Source organism: Arabidopsis thaliana, chromosome 2, assembly GCF_000001735.4.
Source record: "Arabidopsis thaliana chromosome 2, partial sequence".
NCBI lineage: Eukaryota > Viridiplantae > Streptophyta > Magnoliopsida > Brassicales > Brassicaceae > Arabidopsis > Arabidopsis thaliana.
The window spans coordinates 14841688-14858370 of record NC_003071.7 but is presented as its reverse complement, the minus strand read 5'-3'; the positions used below and the strand labels follow the sequence as shown (position 1 = coordinate 14858370).

The 16683-nt window shown below is 35.4% G+C and overlaps 5 protein-coding genes across 7 annotated transcripts; 2 read left to right on the top strand and 3 right to left on the bottom strand.

Moving 5' to 3' along the window:
* Nucleotides 1-236: 236 nt before the first annotated feature.
* GIK (Putative AT-hook DNA-binding family protein) lies at nt 237-1707 on the bottom strand. Its single transcript, NM_129079.2, has one exon. It carries the CDS (start codon nt 1348-1350, stop codon nt 493-495), a length of 858 nt encoding a protein of 285 aa, NP_181070.1. The 5' UTR covers nt 1351-1707; the 3' UTR covers nt 237-492.
* Nucleotides 1708-6325: 4618 nt separating this feature from the next.
* Nucleotides 6326-9014, bottom strand: AT2G35260 (CAAX protease self-immunity protein). The gene is made up of 9 exons (NM_129078.3): nt 8369-9014; nt 8088-8239; nt 7903-7998; nt 7759-7821; nt 7605-7673; nt 7408-7510; nt 7256-7321; nt 7022-7110; nt 6326-6919 (listed from the first exon to the last, which is right to left on the bottom strand). The coding sequence occupies exons 1-9, from the start codon at nt 8727-8729 to the stop codon at nt 6770-6772; spliced, it is 1149 nt and encodes a 382-aa protein (NP_565802.1). The 5' UTR covers nt 8730-9014; the 3' UTR covers nt 6326-6769.
* Nucleotides 9015-9708: 694 nt separating this feature from the next.
* AT2G35250 (NEP-interacting protein, putative (DUF239)) lies at nt 9709-11718 on the top strand (the record flags this gene model as incomplete). The annotated part of the gene is made up of 7 exons (NM_129077.2): nt 9709-9780; nt 9880-9951; nt 10286-10432; nt 10617-10781; nt 10878-10931; nt 11059-11205; nt 11338-11718. The coding sequence occupies 7 exons, from the start codon at nt 9709-9711 to the stop codon at nt 11707-11709; spliced, it is 1029 nt and encodes a 342-aa protein (NP_181068.1). The 3' UTR covers nt 11710-11718.
* Nucleotides 11719-12011: 293 nt separating this feature from the next.
* MORF6 (plastid developmental protein DAG) lies at nt 12012-13475 on the top strand. The gene is made up of 4 exons (NM_129076.4): nt 12012-12497; nt 12584-12681; nt 12777-12842; nt 13127-13475. Exons 1-4 carry the CDS (start codon nt 12109-12111, stop codon nt 13270-13272), a joined length of 699 nt encoding a protein of 232 aa, NP_181067.1. The 5' UTR covers nt 12012-12108; the 3' UTR covers nt 13273-13475.
* A 430-nt stretch (nt 13476-13905) lies between these two features.
* On the bottom strand, nt 13906-16080 carry IKU1 (VQ motif-containing protein). Of its 3 annotated transcripts, none has more exons than NM_001336551.1 (2): nt 15939-16080; nt 13937-15780 (listed from the first exon to the last, which is right to left on the bottom strand). In NM_001336551.1, the coding sequence occupies exon 2, from the start codon at nt 15498-15500 to the stop codon at nt 14292-14294; it is 1209 nt and encodes a 402-aa protein (NP_001324419.1). In that variant the 5' UTR covers nt 15501-15780; nt 15939-16080; the 3' UTR covers nt 13937-14291. The 3 variants fall into 3 exon arrangements, with proteins under 3 accessions (NP_181066.1, NP_001324419.1, NP_973604.1); NM_201875.1 differs by having other exon boundaries at nt 13940-15459; nt 15939-16053; NM_129075.4 differs by having other exon boundaries at nt 13906-16080.
* Between the last annotated feature and the right edge of the window lie 603 nt (nt 16081-16683).

The window sequence follows — 16683 nt, the reverse complement described above, 5'->3', positions numbered from 1 at the left end:
TTAGCATCAAATGGGTTGGGCAATTAAGGGCATGATTGGAAATTAATTGGTCAAATTAATTTAATTTCTTAATTAGCACTCCACTTGCACTTTCCTTTGTTTTTTACCGCTATTACTTTAATCTTCTTCTTTTTTGTCGTTTACTACATTTCCAGTCATTTAATGATTTATTTCTATAACATGTTGGTGACCTCAAAATTTGAATAAGAGAACATTTATTCATCCATGTGTTTTGAAAAAAAAAACTAACAAGCACTATTACAGAAGAAATTGTGGAAGTTTTAATTTGCTAGAAGCTTTATATGTGGGCAAATTTGATGACAATAACCAAATTAAACAATTCTTATGAGCTAGTCAATTAACCCAATAGAAGAAACCATGCAGTAAGAGGGTCAATACATGAACAATATCGTTTTTTTTCTTAAATCATAATTTCATAAAATTCGGAGAAAAACAAAAAAGTGGAAAAAACAATTAAAGTTTCTTAAATTGCTAAAACGGAGCCCTACCGGCGCCGGCGTGATTCCCCTGCCAACTTTCAACTCCAATCTGAGGCATACTCATCGGCAAATTAAAGAAAGGCAACCCTCCGCCACCGCCAGTGGCTTCCGAGTACATATTCCCTCCACCTCCGCCGCCGCCACTTTGCAAGTGCTCCTCATGCTCGTCCAAAGGCAACCTTTCGTAAGCCACGTTTGTAAAAGACGCTGCCATGACCATTACCGGCCCCGCCGCCATTAACTCACCAACTACGTTACCTCCGACGACCTGTCCTTGAGCTCCAGCGAGGAATATCGTCAAGCTAGTCGCCCCTGGAGGAGCAGGTGGCGGAAGAAAAGATCCGGAGAGGGAAAGAATCTCAAAAGTACCCCGCAGAGTCACAACAGCTCCGGCCGCCGTAGGCTGACGGATGCTGACGTTAGTGACGGTTCCCGTCCCGGATAAAACGCAAATCCCGCGCTGTCTCCGACGAGCGTAAGTGGAGATACATTCGAAAACGTCGCAGCCACTTCCAACTTCAAGAATGTGAGCCCTAAGAGTGTTTGCGCTCTCGCGCGTGACAATCACCGGCGGCTTCGGTTTGTTCTTCGATCCAGCTGGACGGCCACGTGGCCGACGCATGACGAGGTCACCGCTCCCTCCTCCTCCACCGCCGCCTAGTCCAGAGTTATCATTAGAAGCTATTAAATCTAAACCTTGATGGTGATTATGATTATGATGGTGATGATGGTGGTTTCCTCCAGCGCCACCGTCATCTTCGTGGTGGTTGTCGGTGGTGAACTGTCCGCCGCCGCCACCATCGACGTTGTGGACGTAGCGAGAAGTTGTGCCTAGATCGAGACCAGCCATGCCAACACCAAACACAAAAAGAAAAAAAAAATTGATAAAAATGAAAAGTATATTATAAACTGGATTAGAGATTCTAATGATTTAGGTTTAGATTTAATGTAAGAGATAGCAGACAAGCGGATAAATTATAAAAAGTGGAGAAGAAAATATATAGAAACCTGAGAAATGAAATTATGTATGAAGTAGAGAAAGAGGAAGAAGAAGACCAAGTCTGCTCTCTAGACTAATGGCCCCAAGAGACTATTATTATTATAAGGTTTTATTCTGTGTGTGTTTATTTAATGTCAAATTCGAGATGAAGTTACTCATAAGTTTTATAATATTGTCGAATGTCGAGTATGTATAAAGACGTTATTGCGGTTCTAGATTTCGTTGAATGTATATATTATCAAAGAAGCTACCATTGTTTTATGTCTTCTCACGGAATAAAGCAATTAATGGAGACAATATCGAGATCCCAAGAATGTGGAAATAATTGTTCTTGTTTATCTTTCATTTGATTTTTGTAAACCAATAATCTTATTTTTTGTACAATGTCTTAGATAATTTTACTTGGATTCAGGACATTCTATATAACCAACACGGACTAAAATGGGATTTTTTTATTTATATATATATATATGGTTTGTACAAATATACTAAAAACATATGCAGATAACTAGACTTTATAAGATTTAGACAAAGAAAGTATTAACTAGATCTGTTTGAATTTTCCGTGTCCTTTGTAGAATAAGAAAATTTGCGTGGAAATAACCGAGGAGACCTAAAACACCAATTTTGATATTTGCTGAAAGTACTCCAATGGTTAAGTCAAAAGATCCTGAGATTGTAGTCCTAATAAATCTTCAGGAAAAATAAGGCTGGTATACCGAGTGTTAAATTTTCTTCAAAAACTTAGTAATCCAAAGGCTAGGACTTTTGAAATGAAACAACTGGTGATTCTTTTATCTTTTCAAGATCTCCTTCCACAAAACGAAGAGAGTATTGATAGGTTTTACTTTACCAGGGTCAGAGAATTGTGTTACTCGACCAGATAGTTGGTGGAGTCCTAGTTCTTGGTAGATGAAATATGCATGATGTTAACGTTGTAACACATATCAATAAATAGATCAAATGCACTATACGAGTTATGTCAAAATAGATTCCGAAGATTAATCGATCCTAAAAAATACCTTCGATACCAACAATTCATGAGACATGGTTTTGAACATGCTCCACATTCAATGAGTCATTTGTATGTCTTCGTCAGCAGCGTGGATCTATCATCTATGTCCTAGTCAATTTTTTTTTTTTTTTAAGTATAGCATCCTTCATCAGCAAATCTAAGAAATCACTATACTCTTGAAACCAACTACTTTTATTTATGTAACTCTAATTTGATTGCGCAGCATAATCGAGTTTTCCCTAACTTGTGAATTCAGAGTATTTTGCTAGCGGCACTTATCATTCAAATTTTATGTCCTTATACTCGTAGGAAATATTATTAATCTACTAATAGGTTATATATTATTTGGCTATTTGCAACATCAAATACAATGTGGATGAAAATGAAATTGGCTCAATTGTAAACTTAGAAGACCAAAATCGTAAACTATAGTTGGTTAACCAAGTTGACCAATTAACTATGGTTTTTCTTTTTTCTTTGTCAACGATTAACTATGGTTAACAAACTTAACAACTTGAAGTAGTCTATTATTTTTACTAATTAATTACAATAATTAAAGAGGAGAGAAACATTAAACAAACGGGAAGAAAACGCGGAGATCCATGCGGACAAAGTGACGGATGCGCAGTGGCGCGTTGGTCCACGCTCTGATGAGCTTTGCTTTCCTTCATCAATTTATTTTTATAAAAAGTATTTATTCAGACTTCTTAGTTAGAACTTAAACAAATACATGAATGAAATAGAGACTGAAAGAAAGAAGTTTGGTTTATTTCAATATAATAAAAATATTTTGTTTTATTTTAGCTTTTTGTTACAACGAGAAATGCCCCTTAAATTTTCCAAACAAATTATGATATCATATATTGTATGGTTTATCAAGTTGTTCCTAGATTGAATTGCACAAATTGTCGTTTTACATGTTTTACGGATACAATCTCGGTGGAAATCTTATCCGCAAGCTTTTACCAAAAACTTGAAATTGTCACATAGCTGATCAACTATGTATAATTGTGTTCACATGAAGAAGATTACACAAATAAAACACAAGGAACTAATTGCGTTATTTCTTCTTTAGCAAAATTTGATTATAGTTCACCCATCACATCATGAGCACCTAAGACTTCGAGCTCCAGTTGCAACTATCATTAGATGAACAAAAGGTGTAAATACTCTAAATTTAACAAATGAGATAAAACAGTATTGTTTCAAAATTTTGAACTATATAACTTCCTAAATAATAGGAGCGTTTAATAAATAAACTATGAGAGGCACAAAGCAATACGACGATAATTAATGAATTATATGGAAAGGGATAGACTCAACAACGGCGGACAACCTGTGACGGCTTCTTGTGCTATCGATTGATCATCGGCGGAGCCATTTTAATAATTAATCAAGAAGCCGTCCATTAACTATTAATCATATTTTAAAATGAACAACTAGTTTTATAATCATATTATAATTCCACCAATCGCTAATCCTAATTGCGTTGGACTTTTAAGTTTAATATTTAACTTATAACATTATAGTTTTCTTTTGATGATTGAACAGTCTGTAAGTGTTTTGTTTTGGTCTTACGACAGACAGTATAATTATAGTATACATGCCGATCAGAATAAATAATTAGTGTATTACTTAACTATTGTCCGTATACAGATGGCCACCACCGAACTTTAAGCGAAGGTGCAAGTGTGTCATCTGACCAAATGTTTTTTTTTTCTCTTCTTGTTGTTGTTTTGGATTGAAATATAGATAAAATTTGAGATAACCACACTACATAGTGGTTTAAGTGTGTCATGTAAAAATTGATCGATAATCTCGACAAGTATAAGAATATCACGGATTGATATCCACATGCAAAAAAATAAGAGTTTTCTAAGAAATAACCCGTTGATAATATTTGTAAGGACAGCAGAAAATTTAGATTACTTTATTCGAAAGTAACTTCAGAGTCAAAGACTGAAACTCGAAATATGGTAGATTGAAATAACTTCTTGATCTATGATAAACCAATCACATTTGAATTAGTTTGACACGATCGAAAGTATATGTAAAGTAATATCTTTACATGCTGTTTCCGTTAATTATTCGCGTGTAGCAGGCTTGCAGCAGGTTTGAGACAAATAAATACTTTAATAATCTTACCACTAACCAGAATATATAAGCGTTAATTTCAATAGGGATTAGTTTGATGATGATGATAAGAGAAATTTTAAATAAGACCGTGAATGTGGATATTCATTATTAGATTAGTAAACTCCACGGACACAAGCATCTTAATCAAACCAACATTTTTGGAATCTTCTCCTCAACCCAGCTGAAGATTTTGTAAATATAAAACTGATGTGTTTCTTAAAGATCAAACAGACAACTATAACAAGATATTCTCGTTGTTGTTGGTCTTTGATGTAACTATACTAATTATGACTATATTGTACTACGTTACACACACAGCCTTTAATAATATGCTTATATACATTAACATGTAATATTGACAAAAACATACAGTATAATTGTTTTACGATAAAGATTGACAGTCATCCTCAATTAATAAGACCATGATAGATGGCTCAATTTGCACTATGCTGGAGTTTGTGAAAATCTGCAATTACACTTTGGGAATCGAAACCAATAAACCCTAATGTAAAAGAACTTGGTTTGTCTTGTTTATTACGTAATTAATCTATTTGTCAATAACAAGACCAAAGTGTAAGAAAATTTTACTTTCATTATTTCTTCACTAAGAAAATAACCTGTGGATGTAAAAAAACACATAGCAAATGAATATATGAAAATTCATTGATGATATTGCAAAAACAACTAATTTTTAATAGTTAAGTACTATATTTCACAAAAAAATTGTAATAAATTTAGAAGGAAAGATAAACGTATATTTTGTTTGACCAAAAAGACAGATAAACATATATTGTGTTTGTTTTTTGTTCGTTACGTGCAAAGTTGGTCTTTATAAATAATTTAAGTTAAATGATACTATATAATCTGGACGTGAGAGAATAAATTATATATTAGACCAAATACAATAAGGTTTGCTCCTCCACATGATTCTACCGACTACTAGCCTTCATTTGTCGTTTTCCGCAAAATAATTAAGATTAGTTTTTAGTATTCTCTGTTAAGATTAGTTTTGAGTTATTAAGAAGACATAATCAGTTGACTCAGAAAAAAAAAAAAAAAAAACAATTTATCTAATTTTCTCCTTCTTCCTTCCTTCCATTATTTGCTTATTACTTAATTAGAGTCTTGGACCAATCTTTGGAAGTCGGATACCAAATAATTGATTAATTTCGTCTGTATCATATTTGAATGCCGTACATGTAACCTTTCGAAATTTTTAAGATAGAGATGAACATGAACAAAACTTATTTTATACTCGAACGGATAATATATTTCACCGTTCGCAATATTTCGACTCACACCCAACGTATTTTAGAAATTAGAGGTTTTTGGCAAGAGCAATCGAACTCTCATCACCTTACTATTATTTTAGTTTCCCTTGGCAACTACTCTTGTTTGGGTCGCCACACTCTCCAACATAAAATATTAGAAACTTGTAAATGTCCATATCAATCCGCATTCCGAAAATAAAATTTAACAACACATATATACAAGCACTACAATGTTTTCAATTTTTTTTTTTTTGACAGAAACACTAGATGATGTCTCTCACGCCATATGGTTGTAGATTGCAAATGATGTCTAATCTAGATTTTAGTTCGATTTGAGTTCAGATTTTTCGGTTTCTGAATGGTTTAAATTAACATGGATGATTTGATATGGTTTGGTTTCAGTTTGTATTCAAATATTTTAAAGTTGAAATTTAGTTTGGACACAAGCAAATGAAAATGAAGGCCCATATCAAGGAAATGCAGGGCACAAAGCACAAGGCCCAATGGAAATTATTGTAATTGCAGTGCTACTGCACTACTGGACATTGTCACGCGTATCTCGTCAATAAAGCATGTACCATCGCCAAATAATGCTCAAATTTTTGTATATGTTGTTGGATCAATATAACCACAGAAAGGTTGCAAAAAGGAGAAAGAAAAAAGTTACTTCTTAGTTCTTAGGGAATATTATATATGTACGTATATGTAATTAATTATCTACTGTATCATGTAGCTCTCTAATTAATTGGAAGAGGTCCTAGCTAATTTCCCTAATCACTATACGACCCCATACCAAAAAAATACACACAAATCCACCCCCCAACCAATTAAACCATCTATATTTGATTTAAATCAACTTATCCGTGGCCTCCGATCTAATGTGTTCGATTCTCCGGCGTAACCTTCTCCGGTGATCGTGAATTTTCCACAGCCCATGCCCTAATATGACCGCCGAGTATATACCATGCGTCATCATCGGTGCTAATATATTATCCGTCTGAAAATTTGAATAAATTTTGAATTAATCAAGCGGTTTGGTTTTTCAGCAAATTATTGCATACCAAACCGAACAAAAACAAAAACCGAACCGAGAATTTACCTGAACCCATTCAATACCGAGATAGAGGGCTAAGAGTCCTTCAAGGAGTGGAGAGTAAATCTTCTTCATCTGTCTCTTCTCATACCAAGCTGCACAAAGCAAATGACAAAGAGGATTTCATGAGTAACAGAACAAACCGGTTTATATTTCCTTGTTCTCTAAGCTATTCTATTAGTTTATCTTTCATATTCTTTCTCAAAACAAATATGATCAGACCAAGAAGAGAACAAGTACCTGACAAAAGCTTCTTAAAATCATCTCGCCGTGACCTTAAAACCGGGGCAACTATGTATGTCGGGTCTGAAAACGAAAACAAGAATCAGAAAGAATGTAATCAACTAAGACACTAGGCAATTAACAGATCAAGTACATGATCAAATCCTAACCTTTTGGAGACGCAGCAAGAAAGTAGAGAGAGCCTGTGAGAGTCGCGGTGATTACAGCTGCAAAGACTTCAGCAAATGGGACAAATGGAGGAAACACTCCGGTCTAGAGGTAACAACAACAAACAATATCAAGTCTATGAGAAGATATGGGAGAATCTAAACATAGAATAAATGTGAAGGGTAGAGATTAAATTTACCAGAGATGCCATGCCTCTAGAATCTGTCATCAACTGTGTTCCTTTCAAGAATATATCAGACAGAGCACCCTGTGAGAATCAGACATTACAAGAGATCAATCAGTGATAACTCAATCAAAGATTCTATACTTTGCGAAGTTAAATGAAACCAAACCTGTACAGCAACACGGTAAAAGAGCTCTTCTCCTATTGAACTGGCCGCGACAATGAGTATAAACTGGAGAAAATAACTAAAACCTCAAAACCAAGATTCAATACCGATAGGTTTCAAAAACAAAGAAGAAACTAAAATGAGCACCTGCCATGGGGACATTCCGAAGAAAAAGCTTCTTAGTTCTTCATCTTCCACATCTCTAATGGCCCGAGCATGCGGTGATAGCTTCACAACTTCATCCTAAAACACAGAAAAAATATAATTCTTTTAAAACCAATTCTAAAGAAACCAGAGGAATCAAAAGATGATTAAGAGATTATATTGGTTACGTCGAGTATGAAGAGAAGAGCCATGATTGGTGGTGTTGCATAGCCAAGTCCAGCAAGTAGTGCATCAAGAGAAGGATCAAATCCACCAGATGAATCAATTCCAGTCACTGAACATATAAATCTTCCTGCTACAGCCATTGCTCCATATATTCCTAATGATTCAATCACACATTTTAACTTTTCATCCACACAAAAATTACTAATGACACCACAAAGGTAAAATTTCAAGTTTCACATATCAGAGGAGTGAAACAGAAGACATTTAATGTAAATCTACTCACCGATTCCATAAGTAAGTCTAACGACGGCGCCGATTTTGTCCCAGATCGGAAAATCAACGGTGGTGGAGTTAGCAAAACCACGATCAAGTGTAGTAACCTCCATGGCAGTACCAGCAAATCTGCCTGCTCCTCCTCCTCCTCCGCCACCGACGGTGTCTGTTGTCTTCTCAATCCCTTCACTGCTCCGTTCAGCGGAAGCTATAACGCTTCGTGACCTTTCTCCACCATTGAATCTCAATTTTAAACTCCGTCTTCTCTCCGGAAACTCATAGATACTAGTTGAGGAGGAAGAAGAAGAAGAGCATAAGCCTGTCCGTGAAAACGACGCGGAGCTAGCATACGAGAGTAACGGAAGCTCCATTGAAGGTTATTCGAAGTAACCGGAAACTACAACACTTATTGGTGATCTCTGGCCGGTGAATTCTCAGTGTGCTTCGTCTTCTTCATTTGCTCTGCTAAGTGCTTGTGCTTTTTGTTTGGTTTTGGGTTCTTTGAATTTATACGAGATCTAAAACTGGAGAGATAAGGTTTATTCTGGTCCGTTGGATTTTTATCGTACGGTTAGGAGGATATCTGGTTTAGATGAAGCATATCTCTGCGACCAATATTTATTTGACACGTGGAGATAACATTGGCGGGATCAGAAAATCTGTTCCCAACGGGGTAACTGCCATCTCATAAACTTTTTATTTATTATATTATCTTAAGATATTATTAATATAAAGTTTAATTTTAATAATTGTGAAATCCAGGGAAAAAGAATGACAATGGTTTTCATTTATGTTGTATTCAATTTCTTTTGAATAGATTACCCTTTTTTGATTCAATTTCTTTTTAATGTTTTGATTTTATTTTTGAATATATGTATACTCGAAAAACAGTAAAATTAACACTTTAAGCAATGATATTTCGTTAATATTTTAATCTAAATCATTATCTTAAACAATAATTGGCATAAGAAGTAAATAGAAAATGTGACAAAGATATTTAAATTAAAAAATAATATTTTTAGATTTTCATAAACTTTGGTGGTTATTTTGACTATTTTAAAGTTATTTTAGGAATCTCTTTATTGAAAGATACGTATGAAAGTATTTTGAATAACTTTGAAACTTTTTTGGTATGTTATGTTTACATATGGGAAACTAAAAGCCATGTATCCATATTTCCCTATATATACACTTGAACGTTGACCAAAAAATATATACATATGTTAATTTTGGTAAAACATTAAAAACACAATTAATATGAATAGTTTAGATAGTCTTTGACTCGAATTCGTTTATTTATACTGAAAAGTATCATTGATATAAACTAGGTAAACTAAAAATAACTTAGCAATGGCATTACGTCTAGCTTTAAGTCTATGTGTTTATCTGCTGTTTACACAAGGTGCACAGGGAAACACTGATGTGAGACCCTTGCTTATGCTTGTTTGTTCTATCCTCTAAAGATTTCCATTCTTATATTTAGAATTTTTCTCTAATTTGTGTGTTCAACCAATTTTATAGGATTTTGATTGTGTGGAAATATACAAACAACCAGCTTTCCAACATCCATTGTTGAAAGATCACAAGATCCAGGTAACGTAGCATATATCGTTGGGCAAAATATTTGAGTTTCGAAATCTAATCCGACCTAGAAATTATCTAGATTTTTTCATATTAGAATTAGATCTCGCATATTCTATTTATTTTATAAAAGTAGAGTTCAAAGTTTATGTATGATAAGTAACTTTTGTTATAGTCAAGGATGGGTATTCCTAAGAAACTTTTGGATGAATATGTTAATGTTAGTTTATAAATTTATAAAATGTGAATAAAATAGTTGTGGTTAATCAAATATGAAAATAGGACTTCGGGAGACATCAAAACTGACGAATCTTATTCTTCCTTTGTTACTTGTGGTATAATGTAGGAAACATTCAGCCTAGATGGAAAAATTGAAAGAAGCAACAAATATAATACAAAAGAGCATTGTCCAAAAGGAACCGTTGCAATTTTGAGACAAAGAAATGTATCCAAGGGCGTTCATTTGAATACCGCCGAGTATTCTGGTCAACATGTATGTCTTCTCCTAATCTTGGTTTTTGAAAGGAGTTACAAAATTTCATCTAGTTGTTAAGACATTCTAATAATCTATTCGTTTTACGTAAAATTAAAGGAGAACATCAAAACATCCGATTGTTATTCATGCAAAATATATATTATAGATGAAAATTAAACTAACATATTGATGAAATTTGCAGTTTGCAACAATTGAGACCATTTTAGATGGAAGTATATATCGGGGAGCAGAAGCTGATATAAGTATTCATGATTTGAAACTGCAAAATAACCAATACAGTAAAAGTCAAATATGGTTAGAGAATGGACCTCCAGGTCAACTCAATAGTATACAAGCTGGTTTGGCAGTAAGTCAGTTCTATCAAACTTGCTAAAGATTTTGCGTTCCATAATCTGTTTTTTTTTTAACATACATAATCTTTTTTATATTTATTTCTGTTTAGGTACATCCAAGATTGTACGGTGATAGTGTCACACGATTTACAATATATTGGACTGTGAGTAATTTTTAGCTACTCTTATTCTTTTAAGAACATTATTAATCAGCTTAGAGTAAAAAAATAAAATAAGAGATCAAAACGTCTTTCATTATTTTACATGTGTAACAAATATTATTATATGTAGGGAGATGGTTATCAGAAAACTGGGTGCTATAATACACAATGCCCTGGCTTTGTGGTTGTAAGTCGAAATTCAAGAATTGGAAGCGGATTTTGGGGAACATCTGTCTATGGTAAAACAAGTCTTACGTTTAAATTGCAAGTTTTTCAGGTAAATTTCTGTTTATCCTTTTTAAGAAAAAGATTTATATAATTAGTTTAGACTTTAGATGAACTTATCATATTACACCATACTTGTTGGAGTATTTAGTTTTCATTTTTTCTTTTGTTTTATATGTATTAGGATGGCTTCAGCGGAAATTGGGCACTTAAAATGTTTGATGAAGTCATTGGTTATTGGCCTAAAGAGTTATTTTCACATTTGAATAATGGAGCTTCTCTAGTAAGATATGGAGGAAATACTTTTGAATCTCCCGATGGAATCAGTCCTCCAATGGGCAATGGGTTTTTTCCAGTTGCGGACTTTAAAAAGACGGCACATTTTAATAACGTCGTTGTTATAAACTCGGACTATAAAAGAGTTTACATTGAAGGTAGGAAAATACGACTTTATGTCGATTCCTATAATTGTTTTAGGGCGACATATTGGGGTTATACCAAATCTACAGGAGAAGCCTTTTCATTTGGAGGACCAGGTGGAAATTGTGGTTTTTGATGATTTGATAATATATATATATATATATATATATATATCAACCAAATTGTATCAAATTTCAAATAAGAATAAAATCATCTAATCTATTCATATTTTCTTACTGAAAAGTATGTAAATAATAAAACATGATCATCACTAAAACCAAAACTTTACAAGAGAAGGTGGAAACATCATCAACGTTTTGGTCTGAGACTCTGAGTGATACCAATGGTATCATACCATACCAAACGAATTATCATCTCTCATTCAAATGGGCCTCATATTTAGACATGATAAGGCCCATTAATAACAAATTACAAGCCCAATTTGTTTTACTCTCTTTCGTTTTCTTCAATCGTATCCATAAACCCTAGTCTCGTCGTCTTCGTCGATCATCGCCGGGAAACCACACCAGTCTCAATGGCGAAAACTCTATCCCGATCCACCGCCTCATGCGTCGCTAAGCGTTTCTTTTCCACCTCCAATGCCGTCGCCTCTCCTTCTCCGCTTCCTTCTCATCTCATCTCTCGTCGATTCTCACCGACGATCTTCCACGCCGTCGGATACATCCCAGCTTTGACCCGCTTCACAACGATCCGGACCCGGATGGATAGGTCTGGCGGCTCATATTCGCCGCTTAAATCCGGATCAAACTTCAGCGATCGACCACCCACTGAAATGGCACCTCTATTTCCTGGTTGCGATTACGAGCATTGGCTTATCGTCATGGAGAAGCCCGGAGGTGAAAATGCTCAGAAACAGCAAATGATCGATTGCTATGTTCAAACCCTAGCTAAAATTGTTGGCAGGTGAGTGTCTTTGTCATGTTCGTTAGTGTTATTCCTCAGCTACTTCACTATAACAAACTGAATCTGATTGTTGTTTGGTTTAATAGTGAGGAAGAGGCTAGAAAGAAGATCTATAATGTTTCGTGTGAGAGGTATTTTGGGTTTGGCTGTGAGATTGATGAGGAGACATCAAACAAACTCGAAGGTATCTTTTTGTAACACTTGTTGTGTATGATACTGTAGCATAGCACCCGATGATGTGAATGTAATTGATGGAATTGGGTCTTTTGTGAGTTTCAGGACTTCCTGGTGTTCTGTTCGTGCTTCCGGACTCTTATGTTGATCCAGAGTTCAAAGATTACGGAGGTAAGTAGTATCATCAACTTTGTTCTGCATTTTCTTAATGTCCTTTGTCATAATCATAATCATCAAGAACTTGTCTGATCAAAGTCTGGTTTGCATCACTCTTAAGTAAACACTGAAACTTAACTGCATTTTCAAGCAAACAATATTCTGTGATGATGCATTTGTTCGTATGTATGAAAGATTGAACTTGCTAAGGGCTTCTCTGGTTTATGTACATAAAATTTTGTTGATTCTATCAGTTTAGCTTATAAACTCATTGCTGAATGTTTGTTATGCAAATGTAGCTGAACTGTTTGTGAATGGAGAAGTAGTTCCTCGTCCACCAGAGAGACAGAGGAGGATGGTGGAGTTAACGAATCAAAGAGGGTCGGATAAACCAAAGTACCATGACCGAATCAGAAATGTCCGACGGAGGGAGAACATGCGTTGACTCTTATTATTCTCAGACTTTACGCTAGAGCAATCATTTCGATTTGATCTCCGATGCTTTTTTTTGTTGGTTTGTTCTTTTAATTTGCTAGACTCTTAATGAATAATGTATATGATGGTGTTTTGGTGATATCGAATGTATCAATTGTTTCTGCAACTAATTTTCATCTCTCCATTAATCTCAATAATTGTCAAAAGATTCAACTCCTGACCCCAACCTTCAAGTAAAATAGTATTCGACTCAGCCCGTGCCTATGACATAAGAAAATAAACTTTGGCCTACGACCTTTAGCGAAAAAACAAAGACACTAGCGCTCCAGTGTTGTCCAGATATTATGTTGATCCAGAGTACAATGATTATGGAGGTAAGTGGATCAACACGGTTCTGCATTTTCATAAGTCTGTGTATTCATTGATCATTTCTTTGATGCCATGTGTCATAATCCTTGGAGAAAATTTCGGATCGAAGTCTTTTTTTTGGTACCATCTTTTGTAGTTCTGTGAGTTGATCTTTTTAGGTGATATCAATATACAAATTGTTTCTGCATCTATTGTTAAATATTATCCAAAAAATTCTTCACTTATCAATCTTTCTTGTGAAGAAACGAATTAATAATATGTTATTGATCATTATTTTTGTTCTTAGTAAAAGTAGAGAGACATTTGCTTTAAAAACACCCAAAAAATCATATAAATTGAACTGAGTTCGTCTGTAGTATGTGTACAATGTAAGCAAAGATAAAACTAAGTTTGTGATAAACAAAAACAAAGGTAATCATCATCATCCCAAGATTCCCAACTTTTGACCTATTAAAATCCCACAGAGAAAAAACCCCTATAAATCTTTCTTTCTTCTAAAAGCTCCTTTAGTGTTTTACGCATCTATTCTGCTGCGTCTATTCCACTGTAGGCTCTGAAGTTTTAAGCTTCTTTCAAAGGTACAGACTAACCTAAGGAAACCTGAATAAACATAATCCGATTTACTTAATTTAATGAATCTGATGGAGAGAAAAAGAGCACCTAGTAATCATTCCATCTTGGACTTGGCATGGGGAAGAACCCGGATGGAGATAACGGGAACATGAGCCCTGGAGAAGGAGGAGGCTGAGGAGGACCTTGACTTGGACCTGCACCGGGTCCAAGACTTCCTTGTTGAGCAATTTGTGAAAATGAGAAGTTTGGGGTAAGTGGTTGAGGATACTGAACTCCTGGTGACAGCAATGGGTAAGGCGATCTCGGAGAGAACATATTCGGGTAACCGGTAGGAGATGGTTGAAGAAATTGGGATGTAGGTGACTGCAGTGGTCCAAAACCGTTATATCGAGGAGAAGGAAATCCACCATACATCTGACTGAACATGGGAGAGGGCTGAGTAGGCGTCACAGGTACAGGAGCATTGAACCGAGGAGAAGGAAGATTATGAGGCACTGGGCTAGGAACTAACCCGGGTGGTGGTAGATACTGGTTAGGTTGAAGAGGGCCCTGCATGTTCATTCGAGGTTGCGGTCCAGGCATCATATGTTGCTGAGGTTGAGGTTGAGGTTGAGGTTGAGACTGAGACTGAGATTGAGCTGGCATATATGACCGCTGCTCATGACCTGGGATATATGGCCGCTGCTCATTACCTGGCATATATGGCTGCTGCTCATTACCTGGCACATATGGCCGTTGCTCATGACCTGGGATATAAGGCCGCTGCTCATGACCTGGCTGCATTTGGTTAGCATTGGGTCCTGAATCTCCAAGTGAACTTTGAAGATAACGCATATACTCTGAGACGGGAGACTCAGCTGTATTAGACCAAAACTGGTCCCTGTGACCCATCATTGGTTGTTGTGTGGTTTGTGGGAAAGGTGGCTGGTGTGGAGGCTGTCTAGCAAACTGAGGATGAGACTGTGGCGGAGCCATGGAAGGGAGAGGAACCGCAGGCCGGTTTAACTGCGTTAAGGGGGATGGTCTGATCCGCTGCAACCGTGTATTCTGAGGCCTTAGCGAGTTGTTCTGAGGAGGCCGAGGAAGGCTTTCACGTGATGGAGAACCCGTTAGCTGCTGAACAATACTTCTAAAGTCGTTCTTGCTTATGTTATAAACCTGAGGCTGTGTTTGAAGCCTTGGAGCGGCACCGTTGCTAGTACTGGCAGCGAAAGTCGATTGATGAAGAGGACTCTTTCTGATATTTTTCCCAATCCTATTCACACCCAAATGATCATTTTGTCTAGGCCTATCCATCTCCACAAAAATCCAATACCTATAGTAAAAACCTCACTACCAATCTAAAAAACCAACCAACAGACCCAACACCAAATATGACCCAAGAATTATCCTAAATCAACCAAAACCCAATGAGAAACTACTGTCTAGTAATTACCTAATCAAACAAAATATTCACCAAAGAGAAACTAAAACTAATCATTACCCAACTAATGAGTCCAGAAACGAATCAAAATTCAGCTGAAAGTGCCTAGCTTAAGTAAGTAGATCCTCAGTTCTTAAGCTACTTTATCCTCCCCTGAACCCAAAAACCCACGATACTAAGCTCAGAAACTCGATCAAAACACTAAAGCAGAATTACAATTCTTACACTATCAATTCTCTGTATATATTACCAGACCAGCCAGAGAAGAAAAAAAAAGCGATTAAGATGGAGCAAAAGTTCAGGTCTTTCACCTGAGAATTTGGATCCTAGCTAACCCAGAAGAGCCCAGAGCCAGATCTTTAAATTTCCCCAAGTAATACGATCCAAAGAAGAGAATTGAAGTGAACCCTAATTGTGTCAACGAAGAAGAAAGGAGACGAAACAAGATTCCACATTTTTTTGTTTGCGTCTTTTTCTTATTTATATTTAATTCGTGTTTTTGCCAGACTGGAGTGATGTATGCTGACGTGTTCCTATCATCACACTCCTTACATACATTTGCCCAGCTGTTTTTAAAGTTTGTAATAAGAAAATTTCAATAGAAAATGGAAAAATTAGTATATATTATAGGAAAAAATACATAAGAAAGATAGAAATCTTGTTTTTACATGCTAATAGAGCATTTGTAGGAAACTCCTGAATTAGAAAAGTATCTATAGATACACCTTTTTATAAAGAAAAAAATCCTCTCATAATAAGTACTATAATGAGGAAACCATATCCTTTTTTTCTTCTTCAAAGTAATATTTTTTTTTTTAGAATTACAATAAACTTACTTATTATATAAAAAAATACTAGATATTTTTCTCACCTATTTTCGAAAACCATATGTTAGATTCACTTCTTTTTCACTTTCAATTTGATTTGAAAAATTTGAATATCCGTAACTTGACGAAACAAAACAAACTGAAAAAATTAGCATCTGTTAAAAAAAAGAGAAAATCATAAATTTAAAAATTTGATAGATGAATATCCGCTTAACTCTCGTGTATATAT